Source organism: Phalacrocorax carbo, chromosome 10 (genome assembly GCF_963921805.1).
Source record: "Phalacrocorax carbo chromosome 10, bPhaCar2.1, whole genome shotgun sequence".
NCBI lineage: Eukaryota > Metazoa > Chordata > Aves > Suliformes > Phalacrocoracidae > Phalacrocorax > Phalacrocorax carbo.
In genome coordinates this window covers 1,246,733-1,270,124 of record NC_087522.1, presented here as the reverse complement: position 1 = coordinate 1,270,124, position 23,392 = coordinate 1,246,733, and the positions used below count along the sequence as shown (strand labels likewise).

The 23,392-nt window shown below is 56.4% G+C and overlaps 1 protein-coding gene across 4 annotated transcripts in view; it reads left to right on the top strand.

The window, feature by feature from the left end:
* The window catches only part of PRKCB (protein kinase C beta), a 141,458-nt gene that overhangs the window by 82,211 nt on the left and 35,855 nt on the right, over positions 1-23,392 (top strand). For all 4 annotated transcript variants that reach the window (XM_064461327.1, XM_064461326.1, XM_064461329.1 and 1 more), the window contains 7 exons: positions 655-811; positions 1,194-1,328; positions 3,541-3,637; positions 9,429-9,575; positions 16,463-16,636; positions 20,817-20,908; positions 21,850-21,912. In XM_064461327.1, the coding sequence (XP_064317397.1) occupies positions 655-811; positions 1,194-1,328; positions 3,541-3,637; positions 9,429-9,575; positions 16,463-16,636; positions 20,817-20,908; positions 21,850-21,912 (865 nt within the window). The remainder of the gene's footprint in view (positions 1-654; positions 812-1,193; positions 1,329-3,540; positions 3,638-9,428; positions 9,576-16,462; positions 16,637-20,816; positions 20,909-21,849; positions 21,913-23,392) is intronic.

The following is a 23,392-nucleotide window of genomic DNA, read 5'->3' as shown; positions in this document are numbered from 1 at the left end:
TCCTATCTCTGATATCTTTACTCAGGCTGAAGGGGAGAGAAGACCCTTCTCCCAGGAGACAGACCCTTTTTGACTTTAATCTAGGGAAAGAGACTTAGATCGGCCTGATTGTATTTAATTTGTCAAAGCTGCAATCCGATTACGAGCAGTCAAGGTTGCCCGCAGCTTTGCTCTCCCCTCTTCTGCTCCTTGTTCTGCCCGAGCTCCCCGAGGACACGCTCCGGTCCCCGGAGCCGGGGCGATGCTGCCGAGCCCGGCGGCCGCGGCGGCTCCCCATGGACCGCACCATCCCCGTGCTCTCGCCTCTCCCAAAAGAAAGGTGCACATCAGTGCGATTCTGCTTACCGAGGTGCAAGAGGAAATAAAGCAGCTTTAAACTGTTTAAACCTGAGAGTAAACAACAAATCATCCTATCAGAAGGTGAAAATAATCTCTTGGATTGATCCTTCAGCCTCCCTTGTCCGTTAGAGCCGTACTTGCTTTACACCGATAACCGCGTGTTGTTTCTCATGTAACGTCTGTGTCTGCACGTATTCGGTTTTAATTCTGGTTTTAATCACTGTTTTCACACTTACTCTTGGCACACAGGAAAGTTGTCAATTGTTGGGTTTTTATTCTTTGAATGCTGAATTTAATCCTTTTTCTCTTCCCCAGTAAGAGATGCTAAAAACCTAGTTCCTATGGATCCCAATGGCTTGTCAGATCCCTACGTGAAGCTTAAACTAATCCCTGATCCCAAAAACGAAAGCAAACAGAAGACCAAAACTATCAAGTGCTCCCTGAATCCTGAGTGGAACGAGACATTTAAATTGTAAGTACAAGAAAATGTTTAAACTTGTAAACTAATTTTTCTCGCCCTTAAGAATGAATGTGATTGTATTTGCTCTGATTTAATTATTCAGTGGCGTTAAGCTGGTTCAGCTGAGAAATAATTCATTTTGTTCCTGTGAGTGGGACTCAAGTGCTCAAACCTCTGCCCTGAGCCCTGATCAAAGCCGAGCGTTTCAGGGCAGGAACTCTGCCTTCTCCGTTTGAAATGGATGTGGTCAGGAAATTAAATATTAGAGCGCTCGATGGTCGCTGAAGACCATCCCTTCATTTTGCATCCCTGTTCAGATGGAGCGTGGAGGGGCGTAGAGCTGTAGCAGTGGCTTCCAGAGTAAAACCATCCCTTTCTCTTTCCTCTCTTCCAGCCAACTGAAAGAGGCGGACAAAGACAGGCGGTTGTCCGTGGAGATTTGGGACTGGGATCTGACCAGCAGGAATGATTTCATGGGCTCCTTGTCCTTCGGGATTTCTGAGCTGCAGAAGTCGGGAGTCGATGGATGGTAAGAGTCGCAATTGTTGTAAAAATTCTGCAGGCGAAAAGCAGTCCTGACCTTTTCGTACGCGTGTGGCAGCCCGTTGGGCTGTACCAGCACCCTTCTGCTCAAGGACCACCCGCCGCGTTGGCTCCCGCGTAAGGCGCCGCCGCCTGGGGCGAATCGCTGGTGCCGCGGTGGGCCGTGGGGTGTCCCACGGGGCGGCCGGAGGCGCCGGGACGTGGTCCGAGTGCCCCGCGTGGGCTGCCTGTGCGTCGGCTCCTCTGTCCTCCTGTCCCTTGCAGGGCTGCTCGGGGAGCTTTTCCATCCCGCGGGCACGCACGGGGCCGGGGCTGCTCTGCCTGGCGCTCACGGCCAGGAGGCTCTCGCTAGGTAGGCTTCAGGGGGGAGGGCATCGCCTTGCAGGACAGCAAGCCTTTCTCACCATTTTCTGGTTGGATTCCCTTAATTTCTGTGCTGGGGAGGCAACGTGGCTTCGTCAAGCACGCAGGAGAGCAAGCCCGCGAGCAGGTGCGGGGCTGAGGGACGCACTTCGAGTGGTGATTCGTGGCGGCAGAGCTGTTCTGTAGCGCGCAGACTAGCAGAACCAGCGCTGAGGGGCACCGCTCAATAGAAGCAGGAACGCTACCAAAGTGTGTAATTACTGTCGCTCGTTACCATACGAAAGATGAACACAGTGGGTCTGTAACACCCCCGCTGAATGGGTCTCTTCATTTCCATTTTATCTCCCCCAGCAGGACACATGCCGCCTTATTTCCCTTCTTTTCCCCAGCCACTAATGCCTGAGAGCGGCGTTACCTTTCCATGTCAAGTGTAATAATTGAAAATAGATATTACATGTCTTTTGGAAACCAAAACCTGCACGCTATTGATTTGCATTCCGCGAGTTGAGCGAACACCCTGCGCTCTTTTCCACCGCGGAAGCTGTGCGTGTCTCCCTGAAAGCAGAGGACGGAGAGGAGGAGGAGGAGGAATCGGCAGTCGGGCCAGCCTGCCCGCACAGCGCCGGGCCGTGCATCCCTTGCCCGCGGAGGTGGGCTGGAGGGCTGGCACCCTGCGGGGCCCCCACGGGGCGTGGGGCACACGGGGCTTGCGGGGCAGAGCTGGGGGTTGCTCCCCGCCGCCGTCCCCCTCGTCCTGCCTGGAACAACCCTGGGAAAACCAGGGAAAACCGCCCCGGCGCGGGGCTGCGGGCAGAGTCTGGCCGTGGTGTCGGCGGGCGGCAGGGCTCAGCCCGTGAGCCTCGCCACAAACCAGACCCCGGCCGAGCCACAGCTCCTCTTCTGGGGGAAAAGAAGAAAACCGTCGCTTCCCCCCAAATTTCCAGTCACCTGTAAGGATGCGCGTGTGTCGGCTGGGGCTGGTGCGCTGCTGCCTTCTGATGCAGCCCACAGTCTGCTCGTTTCCCCAGCCTTTTAAAAATCACGTAAATGGAGATCTAAGTCATTTCCCTTGTCACGGCATTTGGCTAGAATAAACTCTAGAAGGAGCTCTGATGTATATTTCATATCTAAACAACTGCAGTTAATGGAGAAAACAAGCTCAAAGGAAGAGCCTGTCCCTGAATCACGCAAACAGCTCGTTGTTGGTTCGGTGCCGCCTCTGTAGATAACGCCCAGCTGATAACCGTGCTCCGGCTGCTGGGAGGGCTTTGCCCGTGGAGCCGAGGCTTTGCCTGCGGCTGTGCGAAACGCCTCAGATCTGAACGATTTCCATGATTTCTGATCATGGCTGCTTAAACTTTTTTTCCTGTTTTTTTTTGTTGTTGTTGTCGTGAGTGTCTTGGCTTTGAGCCCCGGGTTGCCGGCGCCTGTCCCCGCGGAGCCCGGCTTGCCTCGGCACCTGGGGCGGCTGGTGGGGAAGGAGCTTGTCCAGGCGTGGGCAAAGCAGACGTGCTTTGTCTGTGGGTTTTTGGGTCAGGCTCGTGCTTTGGAAGAGAAATCAGGGCTTTGTGGTGGCCACCGCGGCAGGTAGCGGGTGTGCTTGCCGGGGTGGGGTCCCCAGTACAGCGAGCGACCCCAGACACGACCCTCCCCTCGGGTGCGTGTCTGGGAGCTTGCTGAGTGGGATGGTTTGGGGGGGTGAGGTTTGGGGGGCTCTTCTAACCGTGGGGAGGGGTCACCTGGATGGCGGCCCGGCGGAGGCAGAGCTGTGCTCAGAGCGGGGGGAGTGGTCCTGCCTGCCATCCTGACCTGACCTTCTCGCTGTGTCCCTCCAGGTTTAAGCTGCTGAGCCAGGAGGAGGGGGAGTATTTCAACGTCCCGGTGCCTCCTGAGGGAGAAGAAGGAAATGAGGAGCTGAGGCAGAAATTTGAGGTGAATTGATTTTTCTCGGGAACCCAGGGTTTTTCCTTGCCGCCTGCCTGCCATGCCCTCGGCAAGGGGCTTTCCCTGCCAGCTCTTTCCTCCGGCAGCACAGGGAGCATGGAGCAGGGTACGGCCTCACTCCTCCCTCCCCCTGCTTTGCACCCACGCCTGGGGACCCGTGCCCTTGGCCGGTCCTTCCCGAGGCTCTCCATGGCACGAGCCTCAAATGGTGTTTCTAGAAGGTAAGTTGTTCTCTTATATTTAACAAAAAAAAAAGTCACTTTGAAGATCTGCAGCTTTCCAGCAATGGTTTGGCTGTGTTAAATAGCGACCAAGGATCCACTTGGGACCGGCGAGTTTGTGATGCCTCCGTAAGCGGTTCCTGCCTCGCTGCTGCAGCGCTGGGTCGTGTCACCACGCCGGGCCGGTGCTTCCAGCGCAGGGGAGACCGGCAGGGCCGCGGGCGCTCCGAGCAGGGACCTGGCCGCTCCTTGGATGGCTGCAGCCCCGCGGCCCCTCCAGCACGGGGCACACGGGGGCTGGAGCCGCGGCGCAGCGGGCCGAGGCGCGGCGGGGAGCTGGGGCGGATGAGCCCAAGGGGGTCGTTTTGCAGAGGTTTGCAGCAGAGCAAGTTAAGGCAAGAGGGTTCAGGTACACCAGGAGCTGGGAGCGTGGGGTTCGTTCGTGCGCGGTTTTGTGACGGCATCGACAGGGTGGTTTCTGATCGTAGCACGCGGAATGAGCCGCCCATCTCGCCCTCCTGGGATGCGCTCGTCTGCACGTACGTGTCTGTGACCTCGCGTGTGATAGAAGCAGGCCGTGGATCCGCGGGGAAAGGGAGCAGTCGCTCCCGCCGGGTGAGGAGATGAGAGAGATGAAAATGACTCTCTGGCACTTAAGCCGAAAATACGACAGAGAATATTGCACAGTGCACGGTTTTGTGTAAGGTTTGCTTTGTGCCGTGTGCTCCGCTAAGACTCTGCTTGATCCCCTGCCTCTGCTACCTGCAGGTAGGAAGGAGCCTGAAAGTCTGTTATTTTTAGGAGGTTATTTCTTCTTATTGCAAAGAAAGCAGCGTTGCAAACATCCCCCTTTCCTTTGCGTTGTTTCAGGCCGTGTCTGTCTTCCCGTTAGGGTTTACGTAATTCACAATTTGCATTTGCCAAAGTGAGTATAGCGTGGCTAAATAAGGAGAGCCTTCATTTAATGCGTTTCCAGCACTATATGCCAGTTAGAGAGGGATGAAGATCCTGGGTGTCCCAGGGTGACCTGAGGTAACCGCGCACGTGTCGTCGGCGCAGCAGCCCTCCCCTCGCTCGGAGGTGCCATATAATAGGATTTGTTCGTCTTGTTTTTTCTGTCATGCTGCTGATTATGAATTAATATAATTAAGATAAATTACGATATTAGTATAATTGGATTTGGAGCTAATCTCAGAAAGAAACCCTTTCTTAGCCGTTAAACGCCGTGGCAGCCTCTATGCCCTGCCTCGTGCACCGGGACCGGGCTGGGTTCGCGAGCGGGTGGCGGCTGGGTGAGCCGGTACGTGGTGTCGGCGATCCCTGACGGCGCTTTGCACCGGGGCGCCACCGACAAACGCTGCCGGGGCTGCTCGAGGTGTCGGCCTGGAGCACTAGGAATACGTACGAGCCAGGGATTTAGTTTTCAGTAGCCTAATCCGTCCTTCCCGGGGTGCGAAGCACTGCTCGCGCTGCCCGGACGGTGGGGTAACCCCATGAACCACGAGAGGAGTCTGTGCTGATTAACTGCGGGCTGATCGGCACGGCCGAGTGACAGCAAAGGTCAGAGGAGCGGCGGTGCTGGTCTGAGCGTGGCTTTGAGGGGGGAGCCGCGGTGCCCGACGGGGGCAGCGGGGTGCGGGGTCCGGCGCTGCCGCCGGCGCCGGCTCGTGCGGTGGAAGTGCAGAATGCCCGCTCGGGGAAGGCGCTGCTGGTGCCTGTGAAAAGCAAAGGGCATAAAAGCGATGGGCTTCTCTGAGGGAATGTGGGCACACGGGATTTCCGGGAGCCAGAAGGGCTCTGCGGAGCCTCCTCACACCTGGGCTTCCCCGAGGAGCTGGCCCAGCTAAGCTGCTCGCAGCGTCAGAGAGCATCGGGGCTTTGCGCTGGCGCTTTGAGCCTGGCAGCACGACGGGCCTGCGCGGAGGCGAGCTGAGGCTGCTGGGGTTTCCATGCCAGTCTCTGAAAGATTTCGGGGACGCTTGGGTCCAACTCCCCGAAGAGGCTTCAAGGAGAAATGTCTATTTACTACTCAATAAACCGTGGAAGGTCTTGCCGAATGATTGATCCAGACGTTACTGAATTAATAGCTCGTTGCCATTTTTCAGTAGAGCTGAAGTCTTCCCAGAACCCGAAGAACGAATGTGGTACATCTGGAGGCTTGCACGAAATGAGCCATGCATAAAATAAAATAGTTATGCCCTTATGGTTGCCAGCGTGAACTCCATAATTGTAGCACAGGACCGGAGAGTTAGTTCCTTTTTCTCCTTTTTTTTTTTTTAATCTCACATTTATCTCATTTATATATAACTTTCCTGAATATCCAAGAAAATCAGACAGTTCTAAGACAACAGCTGGTGTACGACCAACGGTTGTCAGCTCTATAAAGAGCTAACTACCTGCTTTTATTGCATTTCTTGATGTTCCAGCGGTGTTAAAAAGGCGTGTATGGTGGAACTCAGGTGATGAGTTGTCTACAGATCAGAAAATACATTGCCCAGAGGTGTCATTCCACTCCGCCAGACTACATCCGTACCCTCGCCTCACCGCCTCTTCCCCTCGTGCATCCTCCGTTGAGAGCAAGGCAGCGTTACAGCGACAGGCATCGCTGCCCAGCTGAGCGGTGGCTCGTGCTGGCGTCCCGAGGGGCGCCTGGAGCCCGGCTGTGACGCAGCCGGGGTGCCGTCACGGCACGTCAGACGAAAAGGACCAAGAAGAACCCCCCAAACGATCTGCATTAGCGCTTGCTTGATCCTGCCTGTCCCTGGGCAGCGCAAATCGATGGGACAAAAGTTGAGCCGCGTGTGATGGGTTTATACTTTGAGTGGAGGTAACGTTGCAAAGCAGCCGGCTGAAAGGCGTGAGGCGGCAGCCCGGGCGATGCCGGGGCGCACGGATGCTGGCAGAGCTGCCGGCTGGGAAAATGCCCCTTGGTGGCAGCCTGCGGTGCCGTTCCCGGCCGAGGTCCCGCTGCTGCACTGCTTTCACCCTTCTCTCTGCAGCCGGCACGTCCTGGGCGTGAGAAGAAAGCGTCCCGAGACAAAAGCACAGCGTGAAGCCTTACACTACATCCCCTGCCAATTCTGCTCGGTCTTTATCAGCCGCTTGCTGGGACAGCTTGATAGATGTGAACGTCAGCTGCTATTGCATAAATTCAGGTGTAGTAAATTAACTATGACAAATGGAGTTGGATAACGAAGGTCAAGTGCTTTTTTTAAAAAAATTTTTGTGAGTAATATTTGGCACGCTCCAGTTGCAAACCTTGAAGAGGTCTGGAGATTGTGTGAGCATCAGGAGTGTATTAAGAACAGGTTAAAGGGCTTTTGTACTCTCTTAGAGATAGATATTAGAGACACTCGATAGCAAAAGTAGCACTTCACTCGGGGATGACGATCTTTACATCTCCCCAGCTCTTATTTTGGGCTCTTTTCTGGAAAGACCTTTCCCCCTCCTGGCCAAGATACAGGCTGAGCCTGTTTTATCAGGGAAGTCGCGTCGTGTTTATACCCTCCTCTTGTCTCCTGTGAACATACCGTGATGCTGCAAATTCAGCTCAAGTGCAAGACTGACTGCGGCTGAAGCAGCCCCTCTTCAAACACAGCCGCGGGAGCAGCAGGAGGGACCCGAGGTCGCTCCCACGCGTGGGTACCGGGTGCCCGCCCGGGTGTCAGCCGGCGCCACCGGTAACGCCGTGCCTGAAGCTGGACGGTTTGCTGGGATGAAGCGAACGAAAATCCTCTTCCCCCCTCTTCGTGTTGCTCTTTTCCCCTCCGCTCTGGACTGAAAGCCTCCCGCGCTTTGGCCAGCGTTCCACCGAGTCCCGTGGCCGCCCGCAGCGCTGCCGGGCTGCGGCGTGGGAGAGCAGGGGCTCGCCTGGAGCAGAGGTGTGCTGTCAGGTGCCATTTAATGGAAACGTAATATTGCCCTTGAATTTTATTACGGCTTGTTTTCACAGAGGTTAATTTAGCGTCAGATCTGATCTGACAAGATTGTTTTTCAGCTGTGATAGAGTATTTCGGAAGCTTTCACAGAATACGACTATTTTCCCTGCTGATAAGCGCACCTTTCTTTTGGGGACCGCTTTGAAATACGGTAGGGTGAGGGCTGCCGACGGCGAAGCTGCACAACGCGGGCTGGCTCCGTGGAGGCGCAGAGGCTGCTCCCGGTCGGTTGCCGCCTTTGGATCCCTCTTCGGCCAAGTTCAAGGCGCAGCTTTCGGTCGGTGCCGGAGCTGCCGTTTGTCGCCTGAGCCGAAGTGAAGATGCTCTGGCTGGGCATCCCCTTCTTCTGGGACGTTGTGAAAGCCTGAAGACTACGGTGAGGGAAAACCCGTGTGCTTCGGGAGAGGTGGCTTCGTTTCCTCGCCGATGCACGCCCTTTTCCCCTTGGCAAGCAGGCGTGCCCCGGCTGCGCTCTGCTCGCGGCGGGAGCAGATATTGGGCTGCTGAATGATTTCAGCCTCCTCCCTGGGGCAGAGCAGCGTTAGCAGTGCTGACGTTTGCAGATTCTCGAGGCCGTTCCTTTAGTTTTCAGTGCAGGAGTTTTTCAGATGATTGTAGGTGCTGCAGGTGACCTTGAGTGGAGAATTTTGCAGCACGGAGAACCTTGCAAGAACCAATTAGCAGCAGCCAAGGCTCTGAGATTACTTGTGAGGCTCCTATCTGGAGGAGCGGCGAGCAGCAGCCAAATTGAACTGCTGGAATCGGGTTAATGGAATTTCATGCTAGACTGAGCCCAGTGCAAGCCTTACACCGTCACATATTTCTAGAAATTAAAACTGAATAAATTGTGAGATAGCTTTTACAAACTGTGGTTCAGCAAATTAGATAGCGCCTGGACCAATGGCGAGGTGCCGAGCCAGCGATGAGATTTTGGGTTTAAAAACGTGGGGGTTTGTGAGGCTCCTTAATAAGCGATTGTGATTGCAGCAGCTCACGCGATATGCTTGGGGATGCAGGAGGAGTGCTTTCTCTTCTGGTTTGTTCAAAATGGGTCTGCAGCTTCCTGCGTTCAGCCTGAACTGGCCCGGGAGTGCAGTTCTCTTCGATATCGGATAGTAACGGAGGTGGGGCTGGATAAAAAGTCCTGTATTTTACCTTAATATACTTACATCCACCTGACCCTTTCTGGTGAGGTGAGAAGCAGAAGTCAGCTTTGAGAAGAAAAAGCTTATTTAAGCCTCTGTTTTATACTTTGGATGACCTAGAGCGCGTTACGGGGTAGCATCCTGGGCACACAGGCTGCCGTGTCCCGCCGGCCGCGGGGCGAGGGGGAACGGCGTCATGGGCAGACGCGGTTCCCAGTTGCTCTCGCAGAGATTAACTGGGAACCAGCTGAACAGTGCAATGTGTTGAAGCTGATAATGTCTCCAGTGCCCTTCTTGGTGCTGTCCCTGTCGTGCTTATGGAAAAGGTTCCCGTAGCTCAGGGTAGGGTTTGACCGGGAAAAGAGTTCATTAAGGTGGGATTTCAGGAGCGTTGGCTGGTTTTATAATGACCTTCCTCCACCCTGTTTTCAGTAATTTTTTCTCTTTTCTCCCCATCCCTTCTCCATCTTTGCAGAGAGCCAAGATTGGAACGGGGTCCAAGGCTGCGGACGAGAAGACAACAAATGCCATTTCTAAATTCGACAACAACGGGAGCAGAGATCGGATGAAACTTTCGGATTTCAATTTCCTGATGGTGCTGGGAAAAGGAAGCTTTGGGAAGGTGCGGTACAACATAGGCCCTTGCGCTTTCTGTGTTGAACGCCCGCGTTTCTGGCGTCTCCGAGCTGCGGCCGCCTGTGTGCCGGCGTGATCTGCCCTTGCTCTGCCTGGGAGCACTGGTGTCACGGTAATGGGAGCCCGGTTCGTTGGCTCCCTCCCAGACTGTGGGACGGCTGTGCCACCGCGATGAAGGCCTGAGGTGTCTGCTCAGACCGTCACAAAAATCAGACATTTTTGGGGGGGAAGCGGGGTGCGTACTGTGTCTTTAAAGCTTTTTTTTATTCCGCCATTTTTTTCTTTAATGATTACAGATATACATGAACATTTTAATTAGCTTTCCAGGCCGGTTATGAGTGGTAACAGGATTTCATTCTTCTGGCAATTATGTGACTTCAAGCCTTGATTTTTCTTGGGGTTTTGCCAACTTTGTCATGACTTCCATCAGAAACGCCGGTCCTCGGGCGGCCGCCTGGGCTTCACAGCCCGGAGCGGGCGGGAAGGTGGGCTGCGGTGGCCACGCACCGGCGCGGCGTTTGCCGGCGCGATGGACGGCCTGACGCTGCTCTGATTACGGAATTGCCTTAATTGCGGGGAACGTTGCTCTGCCTTTGGGCGCGTCTCTCGGGCGGGCAGCGGAGGCGAGGAGAGACAGCCAGGGGGGCGATGCCCACCCCTCGCCTGCTGCGCACGCGGGGCGAACCTGCCTTTCACAGCTGGCGCCCGCTCCCTCCCCCAGCCTTTTGCCGCTGGCGTTTGAGCTCCGGGAGGTCCCAGCCCCCCTGGACGGGTGTTTGCTCCCTTTCCAGAGATGGAGAGCTTAGAGATCCGCTGAAACATCTGTGACAGGAGGAGAGCAGGGAGCCGCTGATGGTCCCCAGCATCCAGAGCACCGGCCGGCGGTTCCCCTGCCAGCGCCGCCGCCGGGGAGGAGGCGGCCGTTGCGCTGTGTTTTGCACCTGTGGTGCGGGGTGGTGATGTAGGGGAGCAGGAGAGCCCCGTGCGTTGCGCCGGTGCCGCTCAGTACCGTGTACGTACCCCCGTTTCCGCATCGCTTTTGCCCCGTTTTCTCTCCCTCCCGACATCTAATTCCTTTTAAAGTCTACGCTTGGCATCTGGAAACTCTGTAGTTGTGGTTCCCCCCCCCCCCCCCCCCTTCTTTTAATTTGAGAAACATTAGCAAACCCTTCAGTCGGCATCAGGGCTTATATAAGGGAATGTGTGACAGAAACTGTTCCCTGGAACAGAATGTTATAAATATGCTAATTAGCGCTTATTAAAACAGCACGCTGGCTTCTACGGCGAGATGCAGCCTCGCCCTCACGTGTGCCTGCGCCTCACCGGGGAGCGCTCCCCCGCGCTGCCCTCGTCCCGCGGCACGGGGACGCCGAGGGCGCCCGGCTGCAGGGGACGCTTCCCTGCCTGCTGGGTTTGCTCTTACACGGAGGTGCCAGGCGCTTCAGAAGGAGCCAGGCAGAGGTGCACAGGTCCGTGCCGTGCGGCGCTTGGCTGGCGAGGAGGGCAGCCCGGCTCTCGGGTCCGGGCTCCCGGCCGGTTCCCTGCCCTTGCCGTGCCCAGCAGCCGGTCGTGCCCGCGGCAGCGGCGTCCTCCGGGCTGGCACCGCCTGCTCCTGCGCTTGGCTGCGTGCTGCCAGCCTCCCTCCTCCCAGCCCCTGCTGCTGAGCAGGCTGAGAGAGCTCTTTGAGTATAATCACACTGGTTTAGTCAGTCTTTGTCTCAGGCATAAGCTTATTAACTCTTTGGCATCAGTAGCTCAGATTTACTGGGTAGTGTTTTTCTCTCTCCACCGCTGTGGCTGTCCAGGGTCAGGAGTACCTGCGATTGACCTTGGTGGAGTTTAATAAACTTGCTTTCTCTATGTCCAGCACCAGAGTATCTCCAGTTATTACACTGGAGCATTCCCAAACAAATACTGTATATTACAGGAATAAATCAAGTTAAATATCAGATTTTCTGCACCAATTAAGAAAAAAAAAAAAAGAAGAAAAGAATGCAGTCTACTTTCCAGAGAGTGAGCCGGCAGATGGAGGTCCCCACAGAGCCAGGCATCAAGGTTTAGGGGATGGAAAATAGCTCTGGTTTGGAAAATAGCTCAGCGACAGGGGTTTGGGCATGTGTAGTCCCGGCTCGGTGTGCTCAGCCGCAGGACGCAGCGTGACCCTCGGTGCTCCTTGGGGGTCTCGGGTCGTCTTGGGCTGCTGCCAGCCCCGTCGCGGGGTCCGTCGGAGCCCCCGGGAGCTGTAGGTGGTGGCAGTCAGGGAAGGGAGACGTTCCTGACTGAAGAAGGCAGCACTTGGCGCAGCCCACCCTGGGCTGGCTTTGCTGTAATATAAATAGAGGAAAGTTAAATTATGTGGCTTGCTCATATTTTTGCAGCTAATCAATCTGTCATGCTATCAATCTGTCAATCTTTTCTGGGGGTTTTATGGTGTTTTTCTGAGTGGGGCTGTTTCCTTTGCCTCTGCAGTTACGGATTAGAGTGCAGTGGGAGACAGTTTTCATGTCCTGTGATAATCTTCGAGCTGTAAAAAAACTTGCCTCTCCTCTCTCGGTATGAAACGCGGGAGCGGGGCTGGTGGTTGGCGCAGCGGGGCGGGCACTCGGTCTCTGACTTGCAGAGCGGTGCTCTGGCCCCCCGGGCACGTGGTGAGGTTTGGGGGCACGCTCCCTCCTTTACCAGCGTGCATCTTGTGCGCGGCTCTGTTCGGGGCGTTATCAAACCGTGCTGGGTGCCTTGGCTTGTTGGAATCTTTTTGTCTTGATAGCGCGATGGGTCCCAACCTTTCTCTTTACTTGCTGCGTCATTATCAGCCGCTGCTGAAGCCCGCTCATCAGTGGCCGTCCTTCTCCTGGGATCCTAGCCGTACCGGCGCCGCAGTCACCATAGGAACTGCGATGCCGGCCTGCGGGTCCAGCTTTGAGCCAGCCCTCGCGCACCGAGCTCGGAGCAGGCTCCTCTGCGCAGCTGGACGGGCTCCGAGCTGTCGCGCTGGCACCGCACCGCCGAGCCGCCACGGGCAGGGGCGCAGCGAGACGGGCTCCGAGACGCTCGCGTAAGCTGTCTCCCGCTCGGGGAACAGGCCAGGGCTGCTGATGCTTGCGCAGGCTTTGCCACTCAGGGCGCAGAAGGTATTTTCTCGATTGGCCGTAGACCAGAGCCTGCGATCTCTTCTGCATATGGAAACTCACAGCAATTAGAGCATCCTGAACGGCGTTAGTCTCGATGGGGGCTTCTGGAGCTGCTCGCTCTGCCAGCCCGGCTGTGAGAAAGAGAGCAACGCGTGGCGTTCGGCATCCCTCCGCGCTCGCCCCGCCGCACGCTCTCGCGCCTGGCCCCTTCGCCGCGGGTGTGGGGCCTAAAAGCCAGCTGCAAAGCGCTTTTGCCGTTCACATTTCAGTAAAGCAGAGCTTTTTGGCTCAGCTGTGGCTCGGGACTGCCGTGTCACTGGGAAGCTGCCGCATGAAACACAGTCCCTATACGCCCTAGAGCAGTGTTTTGCATTTAGCGAGGTACGCCGGCCAACCTCTGCCCTTCGCTGCGCCGGTGGTAGCCGCGGCCCCGGTCGGGTGGGAATCGCGCACGGGCGTCCTGGGGGCACCCACCGTGCTTTCTGGGGTCTTCTGCTGCGCAGGGTGGGCTCCGATCGCCCCAGCAGGGTTCAGCTCCCCAGCGCTGTTATTTGCTGCAGCCGAACCCTGTCTGCCAGCAGCTGATTTTACCTGTTACGTTTGTCTGTGTGTAGCCCCAGGGAATTCTCCCGGTGTGTTTATTCCCACACATGCGCTGTTACCAACAGCAGCACCCTCTCCCCTGAGAGGCTCCAAGGAAAATGTCTGGAGAAGCACCAGGAGGCTTTCCGAGCCCTGCCTGGGGCTGCAATCTCTGCCTCCGAAGGGGCTCCTGCTGCCACCCCCCACCCTGGCACGGTCCCTTCGGGGCAGCAGCTGATGCCAGGCTCAGAGGTTCTCTGGTGTAGTTACTTTTTCTCTGAAAGGGTTACGGGTAGCAAGGTCAGTCTCCGTATAATCGATACTGCACATGAACCACTTACTCCCAGGTCACAGGCTTCATCTTCCCACAAACTGTGTTCTTGGAGCTGTGGCTTCTCTTTTCCACCAATTTTGAGCTGCCGAAGCCCGTCTGCTTTTATGACTTAAAAATCAGCCCCATTTTTTTAGCACCCGTGCACGGTGGCTTGTAAATCTCAACTCGTGTGTAAAAGCCGTGAAGATAAATGGAGGCAATAAACTGAAACGCTTCAGTTCGCGCAGAATTGCAGGGGAGGGCAGAGGTGCCGAATCCGTGTGAAGCCGCTGTGTCCGCTGCCCTGGCACCGTGTCCCGCGGCCGCAGGCAGGGCACCCGTCTGCCCGCGCCCGGGGGCTCTCCTGCGAGGGGAGCTCCTCGGTGTGGTGCAAAAGGCACCTTGGGGAGCTGGTGCCAGGGAAGGATGAGGCTCAGATCTGGTCCCGGCGCCTTGCTGGGCTGCATCGCAGCAGCACACCGAGCTGCTCCGGGTTCTCAACTTTCTTCAGTCATCAGTGAGTAAATAAATCAGTTGCCGAAGTCGCTGACACGCCATCAGTCTGCTTTTTAGCCCTGCCGACGGATGAGTGCGGCGTGCGGTCGCTGCAATCCTGGCCCCGCTGATGAAAATGTAAATGTCAGTGGCTTCTCCAAAGCACTTGGCGCTGAGGAGCCCCGATGCCTTTCCTGGCTAAGCCTGACAAGCAGCGTGTCAAGGACAGCCAGCCTCTCCAGCACCGCAGCCAAGCGCCTGACGTGAGCCAGAGCCACAGGCTTCCAAAAAGTACTCTTCCCCATCGTACTGTTATATTTCACTCTAACAAGCAGGCGGGCACTAGAGACCTCCCTCCTTCGGCTGGTCCCCTGCCCTGTCCCCAGTCCTCGGGCTGGTCCCCTGCCCTGTCCCCAGTCCTCGGGCTGGTCCCTGCTTCATCCCCAGTCCTCGGGCTGGTCCCCTGCCCTGTCCCCAGTCCTCGGGCTGGTCCCTTGCCTTGTCCCCAGTCCTCGGGCTGGTCCCTGCTTCATCCCCAGTCCTCGGGCTGGTCCCCTGCCCTGTCCCCAGTCCTCGGGCTGGTCCCTGCTTCATCCCCAGTCCTCGGGCTGGTCCCCTGCCCTGTCACCAGTCCTGGGGCTGGTCCCCTGCCTTGTCCCCAGTCCTGGGGCTGGTCCCCTGCCCTGTCCCCAGTCCTGGGGCTGGTCCCCTGCCTTGTCCCCAGTCCTGGGGCTGGTCCCCTGCCTTGTCCCCAGTCCTGGGGCTGGTCCCCTGCCTTGTCCCCAGTCCTCGAGCTGGTCCCCTGCCTTGTCCCCAGTCCTGGGGCTGGTCCCCTGCCCTGTCCCCAGTCCTCGGGCTGGTCCCCTGCCTTGTCCCCAGTCCTCGAGCTGGTCCCCTGCCTTGTCCCCAGTCCTGGGGCTGGTCTCCTGCCCTGTCCCCAGTCCTGGGGCTGGTCCCCTGCCTTGTCCCCAGTCCTGGGGCTGGTCCCCTGCCCTGTCCCCAGTCCTGGGGCTGGTCTCCTGCCCTGTCCCCAGTCCTCGGGCTGGTCCCCTGCCTTGTCCCCAGTCCTGGGGCTGGTCCCCTGCCTTGTCCCCAGTCCTGGGGCTGGTCCCCTGCCTGGCGGCCCCAGGGCTGGCACCCTGGTGCCTTCTTCCCAGACCCAAAAGGGGGCTGCTCTGCCCAGGAGGGAGCCCCATGACCGGCTCTGCCCGAGCTCCAGCTCCCCAGGGAGGTTCGGGGCTCTGTGACAGAGCCGGGCACGTTGCGGTGGGGAGCATGAGGCTCTGGCCCTTTGTCATCTGCCTCGGGCCAGCGAGGGTTAATTCTGCTGTCTTAGTGTCTCATAAGTCATCTGTGAGACCCGCTCGTGTTTCCTCTGCCAGCCTGCCACGCTCCAAAATGCATTTCAGTTCCACCCCATTGATGTGACTTCTCATAATTTATTTTCAAAGCATCCAAACTCCTGTTGCCGATGCGACTGGAGGATTTCTGCGGACGCCTTCAAATGGAAAGCAGTTCATTTCCACCGAGCACTCGGATCTAACGGGATGAGAGAGTGCGAGGGGGGAAAGTGGGAAGCAAAGTGTGCTTTCAGAGTCCGTTTATTTTGCCGGCCGCCCGCGGAGCAGCTTACACTGATGGAGCGTGGTGGATCGGTCTGGGGATGCTCACTGGGACCGACGTGATTAATGAGGGAAGTTTGCACCAGCAGAAGCAGTGCATCCCATTTATTGCGATAAATAAACCTGCAAATGGGTGAAACTGGTTTAAAATGGAAGGTTGCATAGATTCTTCTGTGTGAGAGGGGCTTTGGCTGGGGGATGGAGCAGCGCGTAATTGGGATTTGATCGCTGTGCGCCTTGTGGAGGGCGTGCGCGGGGCAGAGAAAAACTTGCTGGCTTTTTCTTACTATTGGCTTTATACTAACTTTTTTCTACTTTAATTTTTTTACCACTTCGTAACATGATGGATTCTGTGTCCCGGCTCCCGGCGCCCTCCCCCGACGCTGCTTGCACCCTGAGGGTGCCGAACCGGGGCCCGACTCGGGGGTGAAAGGTGTTGAGGGGTGACCTGTGAGTCAGACATCAGCAGACCCCTCGGGCTGGCTGCCTCGAGGTGATCAGGTGGCGAGGAAGTAGACGTGTTACTGGTTAGACTTAGGGTTCCTAATTCATTTTGGAAATCCCGCTGGTAGCTTTCTGCGTCGTTTGGCACCCGAATCTCTTTTCAGGGCTGTAAGGGGAGCCGCGGGATAATAAGCAAGCGTTATTTTTAACTAGTGGCCGTGGCAAACTAGCAGCGTTGCAGACCCTCGTTTGCCTTTATCCTGCGTGTGTCCTCTCCCTCGCGCAGGTGATGCTGGCGGAGAGGAAGGGCACCGACGAGCTCTACGCCGTTAAGATCTTGAAGAAGGACGTCGTTATCCAGGACGACGACGTGGAGTGCACGATGGTTGAAAAACGCGTCCTGGCTCTCTCTGGGAAGCCTCCGTTCCTGACCCAGCTCCACTCCTGCTTTCAGACGATGGTAAGTGCCGCCGCCGCCGCCGCTTGTCCCGGGGCGCGGGGCAGAGCCGGCCGGGGACCCTGCTGGGCCCTGAGCGTTGAGCTGGGGGAGCCTGGCACTTTGCAAAACGCTGCGGTGGTGAGTTTGTGGGCAGAAACCCTCTTCCAGAGACCCAGTGTCACCAGTTATCCGGGACCAGCGCCTCTCGGGGTGGCTGCAGGGCGCCCGGGAGCAGCGCGGGTGGAGCCGCAGGGATTTCTGCTCTGCTGCTTGAAAACGTGCCTTCACTTTTATTCATGTTTCTTTCCTGGGTGTCATTCCCCTTGCAGAAGCAGCCGCGTATTTTCTGCCTTGGCAACCTCGCAACTTGTCCGATTCCCTGGCAAAAAATGCCTCCAGGAACAAAATGTGTGTGTGTGTTCAACTGGAGGCTGTAATGGAGAATATCTGCACCCTGAGATTTTTTTTATCAGGGAGCTGTTGATGGCTTTAGATGTGATTTCCCAGCCCCTCCAGTGCCCCCCCCCCACCTGTGATGTCTGTTATGATTCAATAGCAAAGGGCTGCGCTTTTCTCAGTATTCATTCTTGTGATCAAAAATTGGAGAGCGAGACCTAATACAAACCGCAGGAAATTCAGTTTGAAACGGGCGTGTGATTGAGTTTGTCCAAATCGGGAGCGGGGAAGGGGACGGGGGACCTTTAAAGCGATCTCTGGGCAGCTGTCGAGCAACCTGTGAATGAAAGCGTCCAGGTACGTGTCAGCGGGAGCAGGGAGAGGGAATCAGCAGAGTCCTTTGGCACGATGACAATGCTATCCAGGAGGATTACATTTTAATATTATCCCAGAAATTTCATTTACCAAACACATTCAGTGTATTTAAAGCCTGCGGACCGGCTTTGCAGCACAGTAATCAGAATGTGGTAGGAGAAGCTATTTCACACAGCATCTCTCTGGCATCTGAAGTGAGTCAGCGCGGGATTATTCCTGGCAGACCTATAGTAGCTTAATAGTAATCGTATTTGTAATGTAATCAAAATGTATAGCAGGGTGTATTATCAAACGCTGGCACAAAGCACTCTGATTTCTGGGAGCACCGTCTGGAGCACACTTCTCAGTCGGGGCTGTTAGTTCAGCGACCGGTGGGAGAGAGAAAAGCCCTAAATCTGCATTTTAGAGAGTGAAGAGGAGCGGTGGGAGAGCTCCTGCCTGGGTCTGAAGGACAAGGGAAGCCTCATGCTGGTCCGGCTGAGGGATCTTGGGGTGCTCTGCCCCAAAAAGGTCCTGGGTCTGAGCCTGGGCTCCCGGGAGGAGGGGTGAGCCGGTGTCCCCCGGTGTCCCCGGGTGAGCCATGCCTTCACTGACGACCTCCCTTCCCTCTGGGGCTCAGCAGCAGCAGTGACACAGAGGAATGATAAATAATGGGTGGATGGGGAACGCGGCTGTGGTCCTGGCTCTGACCCCGTGCACAGAGGAGAGGCGGGCAGGAGGAGGAACCCAACGAGTGGCTGATGAGGAGGAGGGCATCGGAAGGAGCCCGGGAGCTGCACCGTGGCTGCCCGAGGAAGGGGCGTGCGTGTTTTACCAGCTCCGTGCAAGCCTCTGCAGGGGGTATTTATGTGTCTGTAACTTGCTGTTGCTCGGTGAGTTTGGATGCTCCAATCTTGGACAGACCCCATCCTTTTCTGCCGTAGACAAGAGCCAGGAGAGCTTTCCGTTTCCATCCCTCTCTTCCAGCCTGTAGGCTGCCCAGCCATCTGGCTGCTTTATTCATGACACATTTTTTTTTTCCTCTGAAGCACCAGCATTCTCGTCTCCACCCAAATGAGGAAAGCTCAAATCCTGCTTTTTAGAGCTCAGCTGGCTGTTTCAAGAGACCATCTTTTTAATATTCTTCCTTCTTGAAGCTGATCGATATATTTAGGAAACAGCTGCAAACGAGCGCGGTGTTGCTTTCCTCTCCAGCTACTGTCACAGGATGACTAGCGTGACAGCGGCTGCTGAAGGTGACTTTGCCCCGTGCCTAACTGCTGAACTGTATCGACGCCGTGGCAGAGGCCGTCATTTCCAGAGGGGTACGCACCGAAATTCCCACTCCTCTGATAAGCCGAAATCTCTTCTCTACCCCATCAGCGCCACCTGTTTTACACAGCCTGATTGCCCCTTCGGTACCGTATTTAATTGCCCTTGAGGGGACGCCGCTGTCGGGGTGGGCTGAGCATCGCCAGGCTCTGCTGCGCCCGGGGTGGAAGAGCTGATTACCCGAGCTACCCCGTAACCCTTATTATGGTAATGCCCACATTTGCAGATCTTCTGGGCTCCTTGTCCTTCCTGTGTTAGAAGCATGGCAAGGTTTATTTCAGGAGGAAACGAAGAATGGGAAACATTATGGATTATTATGTAACGCCGCAATCCCGAAGCTCTCACGGGGCTCCAGCCTTCGCCTCCTTCCTTCGGTGGCGCGGGGCTGGGGCGACGCCTCTGGGCGTCGAGGCCCCACGCGACCGCGCTTTGGAGGCTGCAGAAAGCTGCCTGCTGTAAGAAGGGTGACCCAGGCCTGACGTTACGCAGCGCTTTGCTGTCCTCATCCATACCTGTCACACGCGCAGGTCCGAGCACGGGTATCTGCGGGCAGGGAGGACCCCCTCGGACGGCAGTCTGTCCCGCGCCTGCAGGCACTCCGGTAGTCCGGAGCTGTCGCTTCTCCCTCCCTGAGCAACGTCCCGTGCTCTCGGCAGGTTTAGGTTGGTGGCTTTGGCAGTCTTCTGCGATTTTCTTCACAGCCGTTTCCCATTTAAAAAAAAAAAAATAAAGAGCTGTGAAACACAGAGGAAAGTGGTGTTTCAAGGGCATGGATTCCCCGGGGTAAAGGTGTTGCTGGTGTGGAGCTCCCGCTTGCCCCCCATGACTTGCAGGGCTCTTGCTAGAGCCCTGTTCGGGATGTGGCACGATAAGATCCAGCTGCTTTTGTTTTATTAATCCACAGTTCTGAGCTTTGTGGAAGCGCCAGGGTCTTGTTCCGTGCCTTGTTGCTCTCCTTGAGGCTGATCATGGCCCACGCTTTCTCAGATTTCTAGCAATGTTTAGAGGACTGGGCTTACATCCAGCAAGACTAACGCTGGCAACGAATGCGGGAGCCGTGCTGCGCATACAACACCCCCAGCAGCTCACGGCAGTCGCCGTGGCTCCAGGGCAGCTGCGGTGCAAGCCCGAGCCTGCCCCTGCACACGGCTGGGCTTTCCCTGGGGGCAGCGCGGTGCGGAGGGAAACCCATCGCTTCAGAAGCTTGCTTGGGAACCTCTTAGGCCTGAACCTACGTGGCTGCCACACTGTTGAAGAGGGGGGGTGTGCTTTAATCTGGAAAGTCTTAATTAATGAAAGCAAAGCGCGCGTGGCACATCAGAGGCAAAGTCAGTGTGTGCGTATAGGTGGCTGTGATCGCACCTACTAGCGAGTGGTTTAATTGATTCAGCCACTGATTGACCTGTTTGTTCTGCTCTTAACAATTACTTAATCAATTACCCATGTGTGAACATTAAGTGTACCCTCGGACCAGGCTGGGAGGAGCGGGGAGAGGGGTCTGCTGAGGCTGCTGGGAGTGGGGAGGGGGGCTCTGCAGCCTCCTCCTGCCTCCCCGGCTTGGCCGGGGGCTGCTGGGACCCCTGCAGGCATGTGCCGCAGGCTGCTCCCGGGGAGAGGGCGAGACTGGTGAGCTGGGAACGACACACGTCCCTCGTGGTGCTTGGCCAAACCGCCCTGGTCGCTGCCGGCGCACGGAGGCTGGTCCCCGTGGGAACCGCTCGCGGCTCTCGCGCCTCTCGTAACTGAAGCCGTGCGGTGCCTGGGGAATGCCGGCAAGGAGCTGCCGGATCCAACACCCTGCAAAACGGACTCGGTGGCGAATGAGAGCAATTTTAATAATGGGAAGTGAAAAACCTCTGGTTTAGGAATTCCTCCACTTGCCTTCTCCGTCGGATCCATCTGCAGCGGTGCAGGGCTTAAGTCCGGGGTGTTGGAAAGGAATTAATGCATCTGCCTTATGGGCTCCGTATGAGCACGAGCTCCACCTGCACCCCTTGGGGAGGGCAGTGGTGATAACTGTATTGCCATGAAAACACAGGCTGGAGCTCTCAGTTGCCATGGTCCTGCAGATTCCCTGCTCTAATAATCCTGCTGCTAATTGTTTGCTTTCTTTCTTTAGGATCGCTTGTATTTTGTGATGGAATATGTGAACGGTGGGGACTTAATGTACCAGATCCAGCAGGTTGGGAGGTTTAAAGAGCCACATGCTGTGTAAGTTCAGTAGCCCTAGTTTGGCACCTTCAGGGTAGGTATTTGGTGTGCTTTTGTCGTATAGCTGGAAATATAGTCCAAGGCACAGGGTTTTGTGGTGCAAGTCCTGGGCAGAAAGGGGGGGGGGAAGGGGAGGATGGCAGGAAGGGGAAGATGCAGGATGATTCTTTGCCCGTTGCCAAGGATGCTGGTGCCTCCAGATCATCTTTGGGATACATCGGCACTTGGTGATAGGGGAATTATTGACCTTCATAAAAGCACGAGGCAGGGAGCTTTGGAGGCTTCCCGTGGTGAGCTGCCAGCCCGCTGTGCTGCCAGCACGCCTCCGGTCTGCCCCGTGCCCTTCCCCGGGGACGCTGGGTCTTTGGCTCCTCTGCTGGGGTCGCCAACCCGAGCGTTAACTGGTGGCTTTCGGCTCCTCCTCCCTGTAACCTGGGCAGCGCGGAATGTGCTCGTGAAAGCCTTCGTATGCTTAAATAGAAGACACAAACAGCGAGCAGAGCCCGGGTGGGTTTGGACCAGTGCTTTGCACTCTGGCAGAGTCCTCCGAGACCCAGAATATTCTTCAAAGCAAGCGGTGGCAGTGCGTGTTATCTCCTCGGCCTCCCCGAGATGACAGATAACTTTTCAAGCCGCGTTGCCAGCGCACAGTAACGAACAGCCGCAGATCCCAGCTCTCGCTTAATGAGAATTTGTGTAACAAGAAGTGACAGCCCCCTGCTAGCCCCCAGCGACCTGATCGCATCCCTACCCGATGCGAGCAGAGGGTGGGCTCTGTCATTCTCCTCTGATACTTGTCTGGTGGTTTTAAGTTGTGTCTGTCTTTATCCTTTGGTCACGTATGCCCAATGGGTTTTATTTAGTGCGATTGGATTTGGAAGGTTTTCATTTTGATTCATCTCCTTTAATTATCAGTCTTCCTTTTAAACCTTTCCTTTCAGATTCTACGCAGCAGAAATAGCCATTGGCCTCTTCTTTCTGCAGAGCAAAGGCATCATTTATCGGTAGGTGAGCAAGTTCCTCCTTCCTCTCTTCCCCCGAGATCTCCAGCCACAGCCGGAGCGATGCGACGAGTGCGGTGCTCCGCAGGGCTCCCGCAGCCCCGCTGCCGGCTCTGCGACGGACCGCGGGGCTCCCCTCCCTGCTCGTGCCGCAGGCGGGGGCCGGCACCTGCCTGTCCCGAAACGGAGCTGGGAGCCTCCTGGTGTCGCTGGGACTTGAGAAGGTTCTTGTCTTTGTCGCCGTTCTACAGGAAGGCAGCTCTGGTTCCCCTCTTGCCTCTGTTTCACACGTTTCTCTCCCTATGACACAAATGCTCGCTGGCAGCGTGGACCAATTCTAAGCCACGCATTTTGCTGCAGGGCACTATTTTCTTACCATTAATACTAGAGTAAGTTCTTATGAATGGCTTATTCTGAGATCTGGAGTGCGAGTGTGTCACTTCTGGTTCAGGCACTAAAACTTCTTTTCCATTCGTGGTGTGATGATAGCATCCAGAGCTAGCTAGGTCACTGCCAAGTGCCGGACCGGGCTCTGAGGCTGCTGCTTAAGCGCTGAAACTAGTCTGCTGCTGCTCTTCCCTGCCTAGGCGTATTCCCAGAGCCCGAGGTAGAGCAGAGCATCCTAATGAGTGTCAGATACCATTAACTGCTTTGCAAAAAGAAATGCCAGCTGTGCTGCCGAAGTTACGAGATGCTGAAGACTGTTCCGAAGATGAAAGGAGTGGAGCAAGCCTGACGTGAGGGATGTTTTTTGCCATCAGCCGCTACAGAGAGATTCTAGGTCTGCTGGTCCCCAGTGCCCCTTCTTCCTTCCTTCCCCCGCAACCAGGCTCGTGTCCATCTGCCTTTGGCCCGTCGGGGTTCTAAGCGCTGACACAATAATTGGAAAAAACAGCCTTAAAAAACCAGCAAGATTATGTAAATTATGCTGTTCCTGTTGTTGGGCTCTTACTTAACAAAGTTAAGCCTCATGCCCTGCGCAGCCCCACAGCTCTGCTGAGCAGGCTGCTCCCAGTGGGGTATGTCGTGGGGTCTCTAAGAGGGCTCACGCAGCCACGGCGTGCCCTTGAGGCCCGCGCTGCGATGCGCGATGTGCGTTTGCTCTGCCCCGAGCTGACGGGCGGGCAGGGCACAGCCTGTGCCTGCACCAAGGTGCCGCTCTGTCACCTGCCTTGTCACCTACTGTCGCCCTCGGGCAAGGGAAATCTCGCAGACATGCTCCGATATGGAAATGGAGACCTCTGAGTAATGCTTCCCTGCATAGAACATAAGGCAGGAACGGCACAGGTCACGGACCTGCACAGTAATTACGCGGCTGGTAATGCAGAAACTGCACCTGAAATCACAGAATCCCAGAGTCACAGAGTCCCAGGCTGGCAGGGACCTCAGGGACCATCTAGTCCAACCTCTCTAGGAAGAGCCCAGCCTAGACAAGTCGGCCCAGCACCCTGCCCAGCCGACTCTTGAAGGTGCCCAACGTGGC